This window comes from Hemicordylus capensis, chromosome 6 (genome assembly GCF_027244095.1).
Source record: "Hemicordylus capensis ecotype Gifberg chromosome 6, rHemCap1.1.pri, whole genome shotgun sequence".
NCBI classification, from domain to species: domain Eukaryota; kingdom Metazoa; phylum Chordata; class Lepidosauria; order Squamata; family Cordylidae; genus Hemicordylus; species Hemicordylus capensis.
The window spans coordinates 88,482,789-88,497,760 of NC_069662.1; the positions used below are offsets into that span (position 1 = coordinate 88,482,789).

Below are 14,972 nucleotides of genomic sequence, written 5' to 3' on the forward strand. Positions count from 1 at the left end.
AACCTGCACTCGTACCCTTTACCCCAGATTAAAGCCTAGGGTAAATTCCCAGGCTTATTTTGGGGGGAGGCAGTGCTGAAGTCAGCTTCGATCCCAGCACTTCACACAGGCATCTAAACCCAGCCAGAGATTTGTCTGCTCATGTGAACAGCCTTCTGGCTTGCCTGAAGTGCCCTACTAAGTTTGTGGTTGGAGTGAGATTTAAACCAGAAACCTCAGTTCTTTGTCACTAAAAATCACTTTTAAGATGGCATCTTAAAGCTCCATCTCATCCCACACCAATAGGTAACCTGGTGACATCATGGCTATAGTCCAAGAAGATTGATCAATCCAGAGCTTAAGATATACAACATCCTTGATGTCTTCTATGTTACCCAACAAAGAGCAATAGGAAGATTTAACCAGAGGACATTATCAATCTATCATGCCCTAAGTCTGCCAAGAGAGGGACAGACCACAAAGAACCAGGATTCTAGAGTGCCTATATTTCTTGCCTAACTACTTGTTCTTTACACCATGAAAGAATGCCCCCCTCCCTTGGAAATTTGAAGTGGTACCCCTGAGAATGGTGGTAAAGTGAAGAATAATAACCATACCTAAAATTCCAGAGTCACAATCTTCATCCTTCTGAAGGGTACCATCTATCTTAAAAGAGGCAGGATGTCTGCTCGCTGTTTAAATATTTAAAGAAAAAAATGGCCCTTTGTCACAGAATACTAGGAGTTTCAAGCAACCGTTATTTAAAATACGGATATAAAAATGTGGTGTGTGTGTGCCCCATTGGATGAGCAAAAACAGTTAACTAATAAATGCAATTCCCAGATGGTCTACAAACAATGAAGTAACCAAAAAGAACCATATTAATTTCTATTCCATTTTCAAGCAAGGGAAGGAAATCAATATTTGCTTAATGGAAAAAAAAAGGCAATACTGGAGGCAGGGCAACAAGGAAGGAAGGAAAGCAAGAAAAAACTGTGGTTGAAACCCAAACCTTAGCATCCATAGTCTTGAGTTTAGCTCTTGTGACCTTGCACAGTTCAGGTGATAGTGCTCCAGTGCCTCAGTTCCCCTAGATGAAAAATCAAACAAACAAATGGGTATGGAGCATGAGATAAGGCATTAATGCCCATTACATGCTTTGGGGGGCTAATTCTGTAAGAAGCACAATACAGCCTAGTGACAACAAATAAGGAAAACTCCATGAACACAAAGAAAACTAAACGTCAGGGAAAGGGGCTCTAACCTAGCCTGATATGCTGGCTTTATTATGTGCAGAATTAGTAATGACAATACTCCCACACATACAGTACACACACTTTTCTTCAAGGTATTTCCTTTTCCTTTCCTATTTTGAAAGCTAGGGAAACTGCCCTTTAAAAGAATCCTTGAATTGCCGCCCTAAACATACTGATCTGAACAAAAATCCCACAGTAATCAATGGTGCTTATTTCCAAGCAAACATAGTTAGGAAAGGCTGGTAGCATGGTTAGGCCATTTGTGTAACAATTTATATGCTTCAAGCTGAGTTTACGGTTAAGCGTTTTGTTGCGCAAGCGATGAATGCTACTCAGTAACTTTTAGACCTGAGCTATTACTGCTTTCACAAGATGCACATTGACCACACTATAACTTGCAGAGCCTACAGCAACAATAATAAAAGAAATAACAAAGAGTTGTTTGTCCTTTGTTGTCCTCTGTCCTCAGTCTGGCATCTATCTTGGAAGATCAACTGGATCTCTGGAACATGCTCGGTTTTAAGTTGTCTAGCCAAATGAATCTGTCTTTTGGGCACTAGGTAGCCACAATATGAATATTGTTGTATATTGTTGAATATGAATACCTTCTCTCAGTCTTGAAGCCCCTTCATTCTTTTACATGCAGAGTTGAAACAAACTACCCACCCACTAAAAATTATGTTACTAAGGCAAATTCGTATTTGACTTCATTTGTTCATGTTTCTATTCTGCCATGTCCTAATTGCTCAGTGTAAATTACTAAAATACATTTACTCATTACTTATTTATTTATTTATTTTATATGCCGCCTGACTCCAAAGGTTCTAGGCGGTTCACAAAGTTGAAACAAAAACAAACAACCCAAAAATAACACAGGCAGCAGATGTAAGGAATAAAGCAAAGAAATATAAGCATTTTGCAGAGAAATCGAAACTGGAAGCTATGAGGAGAAAGACAGGTAAATATATAAGGTTTGTTTGCCGAGTCTTTAGTTGTTATTGCAGTGCTGACATGGTCTTAATCTCTGTATTTTATAAAATGGACTAGAAAATTTAAACAGTGGGTAACAATGCATACTTTTTGAGTTACAAACATCTACTAGTGAAATGGTTACAACAGCCTTTAGATATTTGGGCCATGTACACATATGACTTTTATTACTCACGAAATGCCTTTCTAAAGAATGAGAAGAACGGAACAAATTGTTTTTACAGCTGCATCTTCCTATTATTGCAATGGACTGACTGTAGTCACATACCTCTCATATAAGAAGAAGGCAATCGCCTCATTAACATTTTCATGTCCTGACCATAAGCATCTGGAATTAGGCATAATCTTTTTAAAAAGCTATGCAGACTTCTGTCTCTGAACTGCTCATACCTCTTAAAACTCTTGGAGGTTGACTTTGCAGTGTCTGTTTACCTTTCATTACTCTTGCTTTCAAGAGAAAATACAGAAGGTTTGAACCTTATTCTTTCAAATCAGGAGATTTTTTTACGATCATAATAAAAATCTGGGTACTTACACACACACACACACACAGAGTTTATATTCCATTACCTAGAAACTGCTCTTAATAATTCCCCCAAATAAAAAAGAGAATTCATTGAGATAGCCCCCCACCCCACCAAGTTATTTTTCTGGTGGGCAGCAAATGCTTAAACTGCCAGTATATTACCTCAGGCACCACTTAAAGGCACTAACCTGCACACCAGGGATTTGGATTTGACTCTAACATTGCTTCATAATCAAGGATTGTCCTGGGGTGAACTGTCAGGCTTCAGCTATGTAGTCTAGGGTCAAATCCTGAGGGGTGCACACATGGGGGAAAGGGGGATGCAGGATGGATGAAAACCTATTTGCGCAAGGAGAGCACTAGTAACAACAGTTAAAGATGTAATGAAGGAAGCAGCTGTTTTGTGGGAATATTTTCTTCTTCCTTGGCTAAGATATGATTACACTGAGCTCAGAAAACACAGAGCTCACTCAGGGGTTCTGCTTTGAGTAAATGGAAAGGGCATCTCCTAGGTACTGGAATTTGTGACTCAGGGTGAAAAATTAGAAGCTCAAGGCCTGGTTCTCATTTGCACTCGGGCCTTTGTTCCAACAGTGCAAAGGGGCCTTAAAGTGGGCATAAATGTAATTTACTCCCATCTTATGTCCTGAATATAAGTGAAAATCAGACTCTCAGTGTGTTGCTGCATGCCAATTCACATAATGGATGCTATCTAAAATTGGAATTTTTTTTCACACACATCAAGAAAACCTTTTTAAATATTCACACTATGCCCCCTGAGTAATCACGTTAAGGTCAGTGTGGCTACTTATGGAATCAACTGCTAGTCAACATGAGTCAGATATATTAAAAGTCAACCACAGATGTTCAGTATCAAAATTAGTGGATATTTAAGAGGTTATTCTGTTGTATCGGTTTCCTTCTTTTTAATTCTAAGTGAAACTGAGTAACACCGTAGTACTCAGAGAGAAATAAATGTTTTATCCAAAACACACGCAGCAGTTCCAGATTCGCACTGAAATCATTTTCTTGAGAACACTAATGAGGAACATTTTACTTGGGCAAATATAAAACTAGTTCATATGATTAAGGGGTAAATCAGAGGGTTTAACTTATTAAAGACAAGTGACTTGTGCGATAAATTGCAAGTCATGTTGAACAGTTATAAGACAGGGTGGGGTGTGATTTAAAGCAGATAAGTGATGGGCAAAGGGATGTTGAATCCTGATTTCCTTCCAGGGAGACATAATTATAGTCTTGGGAGCCTAGCTGGGAGAAAAGCAGCTGGGGAGAGGTGACTTTGTGGGGAAAAGCATCCCCTTCTCCACTTCAAATAATCTCCATATCTGTTCACAGATGACTCATTCTCTAAAAACACACTTTTTCTGCCACCATGATGTTAGAGTGTGAGATTGATGCCAATTAAAAGAGTCCTCAGTCAGCAATTCCGTTCCCTCACATCAGATTAATTGACCACTTAAGCTCTCTTCTGCTATTCAAAAAGTAGGTACAGTGTACCCAGGTACATGGGGAACAGGAGCGTGCCAGCTAGCTATGACTCTGGTGGTGAGAGTTTCATGGCCACAAACCTTGCTGTCCTTGGGATCAGGAGGTCTGGCCTCTGCAGACAAGTGCCTAACCCAGTGGCTCCCAACCTGGGCTCCTCCAGATGTTGCTGAACGACAACTCCCCAGCTACAATTTATTGTGGCTGAGGATGTTGGGAGTTGTCATTCAGCAGCACCTGGAAGAACCCAGGTTTGGAACCACTGGCCTAACCTGAAGACAGCAGGGAGTGTGGCCATGAAGCATCGCCACCAGGGTGTGTTATTAGTCAGTATGCTCCTGTTCCCCCTGTGCCTGGGTACAGTGAACAGCTGTTCTGAATTGTACCTGGGTACAGTGAACACTCTTTGAACAACCGAAGAGGGCTATAGAGGGATCCCCTGCTAACTGGGCAAAGAGGCACCTTTTACCGTGGTGATTCTCTTTATTTAGCAGGGGGACAGTAACTGGCCCTATTCATCCCCAGCACAGTACTTCAAGTGACTCTTGCTGGTGTGTGTCTTAAGTATCTTTTTAGAATGTGAGCCCTTTGGGGACAGGGAGCCATCTTATTTGTTTGTTATTTCTTTTTGTAAACCGCCCTGAGCCATTTTTGGAAGGGCGGAATACAAATCAAATTATTTAATTTTAATTTCTTGTTTATAGTCAGACAGGTGTTATTGACTGGTTTGTTTTATCCAGACATCGAGTCCTTCCCAAGGACCTGGGATGCCAGAATTTTATTGTCAATTGTTATAGATGTCGTCACAGAATATAGGCTGTTCCCAGTAAAGCTGCTTTTTGTAATTGGCTGATGGTGATTTCTGTGGCCCCTATGGTGCTGAGGTGCTCTTCAAGGTCTTTTGGAACTGCACCCAGGGCGCCAATTACCACTGGGATTATTTTGGTCTTTTTCTGCCACAGCCTTTCAATTTCAATTTGTAGATCTTTGTATTTTATGATTTTTTTTTCTATTTCTTTTTCTTCTATTCTGCTATCCCCTGGTATTGCTATGTCGATTATTTTGACTTATTTTTCTTTCTTCTCGACTACAGTTATATCTGGTGTATTGTGTGGCAGATGTTTGTCTGTTTGTAGTCGGAAGTCCCATAATATTTTTACATCTTCATTATCTACAACTTTTTCAATTGTGTGGTCCCACCAATTTTTGGCTACAGGTAGCTTGTATTTTTTGCAGATGTTCCAGTGTATCATCCCTGCTACCTTGTCATGCCTTTGTTTGCAGTCAGTCTGTGCGATCTTTTTACAACAGCTGATTAGGTGGTCCACTGTTTCATCTGCTTCTTTACAAAGGCGGCACTTGCTGTTTGTTGTGGATTTTTCTTCTTTTGCTCTTATTGCATTTGTTCTTAGTGTCTGTTCTTGCGTAGCCAGTATTAAACCCTCTGTTTCTTTCTTCAAGTAACCATTCTTAAGCCATTGCCAGGTCATGGTGATGTCTGATTTTTGACTTATATTGTGCAAATATTGACAATGCAGTGGCTTATTTTTCTGCTCGGTTCTTGACTTGTTCTTTCTTGTAGGCCTGCTTTCTTTCATTGGTGTTGAATAGTTTCTCGTTATTGCCCATTTTAAGTGCATCTTCTTCACTGTCCTTGATATATTCTTCAAGGCCTCTTTTCCCCTCCTCTACTGTTTGATGGACTTGCAGCATTCCTCTTCCACCTGAGCTGCGAGGGAGGTATAGCCTATCTACATCACTGCGGGGGTGCAGAGCATGATTGAGGGTCATTATTTTCCTGGTCTTACGATCTAGCGTCTCTAGCTCTGCCTGGGTCCAGTGTATCTGATAACAGGTATAGCCCAGGTGTTTATGGCTTGTATGGTGTTCCCACCATTGAGTTTGGACTTGAGGATTTTTCTAACTCTCCTGATGTATTCACTTCCAATTTTTCTTTTAACTTCAGTGTGTGCGATGTTATCAGCCTGGAGAATGCCCAAGTATTTGTAATGTTCTTTCTCTTCCAGGTTCTTGATCTTGCTTCCATTGGGTAGTTCTATTCCTTCTGTTTTTCTTATTTTTCCTCTGTTCATTATTAATGCAGCACACTTGTCTAGTCCAAACTCCATTGCTATATTGCTACTGAATATACGGACAGTGTTTAGCAGTGATTCGATTTCTGACCGGGACTTTCCATACAACTTCAGATCGTCCGTGTACAGCAGATGGTTTATTTTACTGGATGTTTTAGATGTTTGGTATCCGAGGCCTGTTTTGTTTAGTATTTGTGAAAGTGGGGTCATGGGGATTACAAACAACAGAGGGGATAGTAAGTCCCCTTGGAAAATGCCTCTTCTAATGCTAACCTGTCCAAGTGTCTCGCCATTGATTGTTAACTGTGTACTCCACATGCTCATTGCTTTTTTAAATAAATATCTGAATGTTTTTGCTGACACCAGTTGTTTCTAAACATTTTAGTATCCATGTGTGAGGCAGTGAATCGAAGGCTTTCTTGTAGTCAATCCATGCAACACTTAGATTTGTTTTTCTTCTCTTGCAGTTTTCTAAAATCATTTAAAATCATCATCATCATCATTATTATTATTATTATTATTATAGTTAGTGTGCAAAGAGTGCAGTGGACTTTCCATCTGACCCCTCTATGAATGCAATAGTAAAGGAACCCCCACTGACTGCTCATGTACTGGTAGTGGAGTTTTAGTTGGAGATTGTCCCAGTGCTAGTATGAGGATCCCAGCTGTAATTTCTTGGTGATGCTGAAGCCCGAGTGCTGGGTCTTTTGCGCTACTGCCTCAACACTGTAGCTCATAAGAACAGAGAACTGTCTTCTCCATTTATATTCCGCATAAAAGATTATTCAATCTGGAATAAGCAAAAAAGTAATAAATCACTCTGGTGCCTCTGTCTTCCCTTTATATTCCTGCAGCTTGATCTTATGAATTGGCAATGCAAGCAGCAACTTGCATCAGCAGCTATTGCTGGATTTAATTTTTGGCAAATGGGATTATTAACCCATCTAGAAAACCTCACACTTGGAGGAAAAAAGTGAACTCTGGGGATGTGTTGATGACAGAAGCTTGAGATGCTCAAATGGCCCTTAGGGTTCAGGGCAGGAGCCCATTAATAGTCCTGACACTGCTACCAGCCTTTCAAGAGCTGTAAGTTCCATCCTGACACAGCACTGCTGGTCTGCCCCATACTGCATGGTCAAACATATGCAAGCTCTACAAATATCAGGAAGTCTTTGATCTGCATAACAGGCTATGAGGCTATTCTCACGACCACTCAAAAGCGGGCTAAGGGAGACCATTTCTGTGATCGTGAGTCGCCATGGGCTAAGGCACCATGGCCTCTGCGACACGTGAGTCACCATGGGCTCTGCGCCACGGCCCCTCATGAGAAGACCCCCGACCGGAAGGCTAAAACAAGCCTCCTGGCATTGGGGGTCTCCCCAGAATGCTCTACGCACTTGTGCTGGACATTCTGGGACTTCCAGGGGCCAGGTGGACCCTGATCCCTGCAGCCCCAACCGGCTCCGTGACAGAGACAGTAATCGTGTGGGTGGCCGATCCGGCCTGCCAGGGAGGAGGCAGCTATCGTCTGTGGGGAGGTAAGCACTTTCGGGCTTCCTCCCCACAGAAGTGGGTAGCCTCCTGGAGCAATCGTGAGGATCGCTTCTATGGCTGCATTCAGACGTAATGGCTAACCTCAGTTAAAGGTGGCCAACGTTCCAATTTTTAACTCCAAATCGCACCATAGATATTCATCAAACTGTGGCCAGCCAAACTCTAATAGCAGGATTGGGGGAGCCATCCCTGCTGTCCAGCTTCCAAGGCCATCTCAGCCAGCTCCACAGCCAGACTATGGGCAAAGTGTCACCGTGTCAGCAGGGCGGCTGCAATTGGCTACGATCTTCAAGGGGGTGCCGAGCGCGATTGTGCATGTTGGGAGCACTCTGCCCATCCTCGGCAGGGAAAGGGCATTGAAAGCCCTTAAAATTTATTTATTTTATTTATTTTATTGTTAAATTTATACCCCGCCTTTCATTAAGAAAATCCCAAGGCGGCTCACAATAAAATTTAAAAACAACGTTATAAAAAAGACACATTAAAATATTGAGCTAAAATAAAATATAAAAACAAATCTGATTTTTTAAAAAATTAAAACACAAGCATAAAAACAGTACAAAATACAAGAAGCAGCAGTGCAGACAATCATATAAAAGCCTGGGTAAAGAGCCACCATTTGACATGCTTTCTAAAAACTGTGATGGAGACTGAGGAGCGGATACCCACCGGGAGAGCATTCCAGAGTCTGGGGGCAGCAACAGAGAAGGCCCTGTCCCGAGTACATGACAACCTGGCCTCCCTCATTGTCAGCACCCGGAGCAGAGCCCCCTCAGATGACCTTGTCAAGTGGGCAGCAACCCTTGGGACCAAGCAGTCCCTCAGGTATCCGGGGCCCAAACCATTAAGGGCTTTAAAGGTCAAAACCAGCACCTTGAATTGGACCTGGAAATGAACTGGCAGCCAGTGCAACTCTTTCAGAATGGGGGTGATGTGCTCCCAACGGGCAGCTCCGGATAAAACCCTAGCTGCCGTGTTTTGCACTACCTACAGTTTCCGGATGTTCTTCAAGGGCAGCCCCACGTAGAGCGCGTTACAGTAATCCAGCCGTGACGTGACTAAGGCATGGGTAACTGTGGCCAGATCTGCCTTCTCAAGAAAGGGACGCAGCTGGCGCACTAGCTGAAGCCGTGCAAAGGCACCCCTGGCCACCGCCTGCACCTGAGCTTCCAAAAGCAGAGCCAGGTCCAGTAGTAGCCCCAAGCTGCATACTTGCTCCTTCAAGGAGAGTGCAACCCCATCCAGAACCGGTAAATGCCCTGTGACGCTAGCACCATCTGCCAGCGATGGCACCCCCCCCCCAAGTAGCCTCACACCCTGAAAGTACCACACAAGCACAAATTATCTGGTGGTTTGGGGCCCAGAGGGGTGGAATTCTGCTTTCATTATGGGAGAGGAGGAAGAAATCCACATTTGCTAGAATTGAATATGCAGATAGGAAAGTGAGAAGGATGCTGGGGGGGTCTGTCCGCCATAACCAGGGAAGATGACGTGAGAGGTGACCTTGGCAAAGCAATCCATCCAGACCCATCACAAATCTGCTGTCTGGCAGCTTGCTTCTCAGTAGGCTCACACTTTCATAAGAGGGCCAGTCTAGTGGGTATGCCTGTGCTTTCCTATGCCGTTAAAGGGTGATCCCCATCCACAGTCTGCAAACTCATGAGTTGAGCCGCCCATTTAATCACCAATGAACCCAAGGGAGGCCTGCTTTAGTGGGGCCCCCAACTCTCTTTTGGTAAAAAATATTCTCCACTACCTCCCCCTCCCCAAACCTCTCTAAAACCTTGCACTTACCCCAAAGGGGATTCTGACACCCCATGTGCCATAGCCTGGCCACATGCACAGCCATGGAGTGGGCCAATGGGATGTACAATTACACAAATTTGAAACTCCTGGGTCTGTTTTGTCTGTGCACCATCTGCAGATAAGCGGGCACAGGGAACTGTGGGAGAGGGCACTTTCCTCTTCTCCCCCAATCCCAGGGGGTGACTGCAGGGGCCACAGGCATGAACTTGTGCACAGGTTCAGATGGCTAGGCAGGGGGCTTGTTTCCATGGCAGCTTGGCCGCTGTCCCCAGGATCTGGGATACCCCTGCCCCCTGCTTTCCAACACACAGCAGCACAGCACAGCTCTACTTAGAGCACCCATGGCCTGACACTCTTGTGAGTGGGTATAGTCTGTGTGGGCTTTGGTACCTTTCCTTGTCACTTGACACTCCCGTGAGGGAGGTATTAGTGGAAGAAGGGGATGTTTTGCCATCTGTATTAATTCCAGATCTGTCCATCCCCTCTGATGGCCCTTCTCATGAGTTGCCTGGGGGTGTCAACACGGCCTTTCGCTCATGAGTAAGCCAGGGATGGAGGGTAAACCTGGAAAAGGGGAAGGGGCTGGGGCCCCCTTCCGCAATCTTTATGTGAAAAGAATAGAACTTGGCTGCTCAGGAATCCCTTCTAGGGAGATGCCTTTCAAACCCTGCCAACAGCACCCCCCACTCAAACCATTTGTATGGACAGTGAGGACACGAGGCTGAAGCACAGACCCTTAAACCCATTTATAATTCCTGAGTCTGGTCCAGTGTGGTGTATGCAGATCTCCCAGTGCAGGTATCTGCAGGAGAGGGGATCCCCAGTTTCCAGATGCCCAGGGACAGAGTCATTGTCCCTAGGGGTGTGGGCAGGGGTGTTGCTGTTATGATAGATATGGTCGCAGAATATAGGCTGTTCCCAGTAAAGCTGCTTTTTGTAATTGGCTGATGGTGATTTCTGTGGCCCCTATGGTGTTGAGGTGCTCTTCAAGGTCTTTTGGAACTGCACCCAGGGCGCCAATTACCACTGGGATTGGGATTATTTTGGTCTTTTTCTGCCAAAGCCTTTCAATTTCAATTTGTAGATCTTTGTATTTTATGATTTTTTTTCCTATTTCTTTTTCTTCTATTCTGCTATCCCCTGGTATTGCTATGTCAATTATTTTAACTAGTTTTTCTTTCTCCTCGACCACAGTTATATCTGGTGTATTGTGTGGAAGATGTTTGTCTGTTTGTAGTCGGAAGTCCCATAAATTAATAGTAATAATAATAATAATAATAATAATAATAATAATAATAAATAATTCATTTTCTATACCGCCCTTCCAGAAATGGCTCAGGGTGGTTTACACAGAGAAATAACAAACAAATAAGATGGAACCCTGTCCGCAAAGGGTTAACATTCTAAAAAGAAACATAAGATAGACACCAGCAACAGTCACTGGAGGTACTGTGCTCGGGGTGGATAGGGTCAGTTACTCTCCCCCTGCTAAATAAAGAGAATCACCACGTTAAAAGGTGCCTCTTTGCCAAGTTAGCAGGGGATAACATGGGCAGGCAGGCTGGCAGATGGCACATTTTTGCAGCAGCTTGGCCATGGTCCCCAATACATTAAAACTGTCTCCATGATACCTCTCCCAATTGCTGCTATCCACAAAACAACCTTGATCTATTTAGAGCCCCAATGGTCTGACACTTTCATGATAGGGCTGTCTGTGGGAGAAGGGGGTGTTTTGCTATCTGGCATAAGTTGTGATTTAGCCTGGCAATACTTTCTTCTCTGTTCTGATGGTTCTTCTCAGTTGTGTGGGGGTGTCCCCATGGCCTTTCGCTCTCATGACTGAGCACTGCACCCAGGGTTGGGTGACTCATTCCTCACAGTAGCAATACTCTCCCCTAGTACTGGGGCACTACTGACCCTGGTGACCAGCCTTGATCATGAGTACCCATGGAGCAAGAACCCCCCAAAGGGAAAGGGGCTGGGCTCCTTTCCCAACCTTTCAGTGAGAAATATAGAATCCGGCAGCTCCGGAATCCCTCATACCCAGACAGGAGTGCCCCCCACCCCAATATTTGCTCCCTGGCTAGAGAGGGGGTGCCCTGCTCATGCTGGCTATCCCTGCCATGAGTGGACCTTTAAACTCATTCAAAGTTCTCAGGCTAGGTTTGGTGTGGCGTTGTCTGCAGATCTCCCAGAGCAGGGATTTCCAGGAGAGGAGAGCTCCGGTTTCCCACTGACCGGAGACATTAGCCTCACCCTTCGGGGCAATGGGCAGGGCGAACATCCCCACATAGGCTTGTGGGCTGGCAGGACACAGGGTTTGACAACAGCCTGGTGGCAAGGGGAGAGCAACTGGCCCTATCAAACTCCAGCACAGCATCATCCCGGTGGCTGTTGCTGGTATCTGCCTTATGTTCCTTTTTAGATTGTGAGCCCTTTGAGGACAAGGGGCCATCTTATTTATGTATTATTTATTTTTCTATGTAAACCACTTTGAGAACTTTGGTTGAAGAGTGTTCTATAAATATTCGTACTAGCAGTAGTAGTAATAGTAATTGTTATGGATAATATGCTGTAAATATGCACCACTTTACAAAGGGAAAAGGAACAACTTAGCTTGGGGTGGGGAAATACAGAACTAAAAATATGGCCCATGCCTCTTCTTACAGTACTATAAATGGAAACAGAATCTTAGCTCCTGAGGTACACTTTGACAACCTCCATCAATCATTTCTCTATGCCAAAACACAAACTCTTTAGTAGGTGGAAGGCTAAGTACTTCTCCTTACATATGTGTCAAACAGAAAAATCAAATGTTTCTCAGGATAAAATACAAATGAGTTTTGACTGTGATCTATTTAACATGAATAGCAACATCACTGAAGCTTGCAGTAGAAGAATAAGACAGCAAAAAAATAGAAAGGGACACATGCTAATAAATATATAGCTAGCATGCAAGCATTGAAACACAAGGAAACCAGAAGCCTTAAACACAGAACAAAGTGACAGTAAGCAAAATGAAGATTACTTTATAATATACTTATTTATAATCAAACTACGACAATCCAATTCCTACTAGAGGTTCCTCCTTTTATTAGGCAGGGCTCTTGTGCTTTTAACAGCTCAGAACTTGAACAGGTGAACTCTGCATTTTACAATATTTCCAAGCGAGGAAAGGCTTCATCTCTCGAATTTCATAGAAATTCATAGAATCTGTTCATAGAATCATAAAAGTTTAGAGCTGGAAGGGACCTTGAAGGTCTTCTGGTCCAACCCTGGTAAAATATTGGAGCCTGCTAAGGGCGAAAATAGGCAGCAATCATACTTTGGGTATGCCTTCTCTCAGAGGTTTTTCAAGATGTTAATCTTTGAGATTATCTGGGGGAGACCTCAAATGGGTGCTTTTCATGCTTCATTTTCAGAGGCAATGCTAAGTTGAGAAACAGCCTCAGCATAGATTCCTTCCATGTGATGATGGACTTCCAGGGTCATCAGGGTCCCTTTTTAAAATCACTTTTGCAACATGGAAGCTTCAGTATGGTTTCTTCCTGTTTTGCTTGTGTGATGTGAGAAGGCCTGTACCACATGGGAGTAACTAATCCATGTGTGGGTCCACTCCACAACTAGTGTCACACCTGTTGGAAGGAAACTGGAGCAATGCTGGCATGGAGAGGAACCTGAGCATAAGCCAGGGGTATAAACTGCAGCTGAAGCTGATGGGAGTTGTAGTCCAACAATAGCTGGGGAGCCTCAGGTTGGCCACCCCTGGCATAGACTCCTCTCCTGTTGCCCAAGCAGTGCAGGCAGAAGAATGAGTGGAACCATATTTAATTCTGTTGCCTTGTGCCCAGAGTTTTGGGTGACACAACTCAAATATGACTTGGTGGGTATGCCTCTGTTCCGCAATTAATGAAAGAATCAAACAAAAACTATGATTCTTAGTAGCAAATAATACTTTTGTCCAATAATGTTTGCCTTCTATCTTATAACTTTTTATTTATGCAGAATTAAGCTGCAATCCTATGAACTCAGTCAATGGAGCTTACTTCTGAGTAAATATACATATGATTGGGCTGAACTGTTGTCACTTTTTCTCTGGACATTTATTAATTATCATTATCACCTCCCTTGCTAACTTGGCAAAGAGGCACCTTTTAACGTGGTGATTCTCTTTATTTAGTATGGGGAGAGTAACTGGCCCTATCCACCCCCAGCACAGTACCTCCAGTGACTGTTGCTGGTGTCTATTTTACGTTTTAGATTGTGAGCCCTTTGGGGATAGGGATCCATCTTATTTATTTTTTATTTCTCTGTGTAAACCACCCTGAGCCATTTTTGGAAGTGGGGTATAGAAATTGAATTTATTATTATTATTATTATTATTATTATTATTAATGATAATAATCAATCATCATCATCATCATCACATCAGACTTGCAAAAACCTGTTATCAAGGGCTAATGTATTAGTGGCGTGGCCGACTTAGTCCTGAAAAATGCTAAAACTGCACATTGCCTTTGCAGTTTGCAAAATACTTGCAAGTATTTTGTTATGTGCAAATAAATAAATAAATCATATATTTATGTGTTATAGTCTCCTTAACAGGTGATTTTTACCTTCACACACTAAGAACAAGGGCTGGTGGATGGACTAATCTCCAGAACCGCTGCTAATCCGTGAGGCACTGAATCAGAGAAGTAGGAGGGGGAAACTACATTACCCAGCATGCCCGATGCCTCTTACTTCCGGGCTTGTTCATGTGACAGTCAGCCGGGCTATGGCGGAAGCAGAGGAGAAGGTAAAAGCTTGCAGTAGTGCAATAAACGGTGGTAACAAACTGAACAGTGAATGCAGTAAGCAAGAAGATTACAAAAGGGAGAAAGGAAGGTGGGGAGGCGGAACATATGCATATTTCAGAATTTGGAAACTAAAGTGGGAAATTCGAGAAATCGATATTTGGTGTGATAGCCAATGGTGAGAAAGGACCGAGGGAAGAAGACCACGATCGTATGTGTTTAGGCAAGAGGAGGAGTGTGATGGAAACAGGAGCAGCGAGGGATTTCGGAACAGAGCAAAAACACTGTTTGTTGTTCATGATGGTTTAGAGCAGTTGCTGCAGGCGTTTGTTGAATAAAAGCTTTAGGTAGGACAGATGTGTGAGTTGATATTTGTAGCTGCATGACGAAGCACCGTGGAAAGTAAGGCACCCTATTTACGTAGGGAGTGCGTTTAAAAGCGCTGACATCTTATATCTGGCGGTCC

At 43.4% G+C, this 14,972-nt stretch overlaps 2 protein-coding genes across 8 annotated transcripts in view; one reads left to right on the plus strand and one right to left on the minus strand.

The window, feature by feature from the left end:
* POU6F2 (POU class 6 homeobox 2) overlaps positions 1-14,388 on the minus strand; it is a 559,658-nt gene extending 545,270 nt beyond the window's left edge. Inside the window, exons 1-2 of one of the 2 annotated variants that reach the window (XM_053259876.1) lie at positions 14,327-14,388; positions 992-1,069 (exon numbers count right to left, since the gene is read on the minus strand). In XM_053259876.1, the coding sequence (XP_053115851.1) occupies positions 992-1,003 (12 nt within the window). In that variant the 5' untranslated portion in view covers positions 1,004-1,069; positions 14,327-14,388. Of the gene's footprint in view, positions 1-991; positions 1,071-14,326 lie in introns of those variants that run through there. The other variant, XM_053259878.1, reaches the window with a different exon arrangement.
* Positions 14,389-14,415: 27 nt separating this feature from the next.
* VPS41 (VPS41 subunit of HOPS complex) overlaps positions 14,416-14,972 on the plus strand; it is a 167,353-nt gene continuing 166,796 nt past the window's right edge. The window contains exon 1 of one of the 6 annotated variants that reach the window (XM_053259881.1): positions 14,416-14,508. In XM_053259881.1, coding sequence (XP_053115856.1) covers positions 14,443-14,508 — 66 coding nt within the window. In that variant the 5' untranslated portion in view covers positions 14,416-14,442. The other 5 variants (XM_053259884.1, XM_053259885.1, XM_053259886.1 and 2 more) reach the window with 5 other exon arrangements.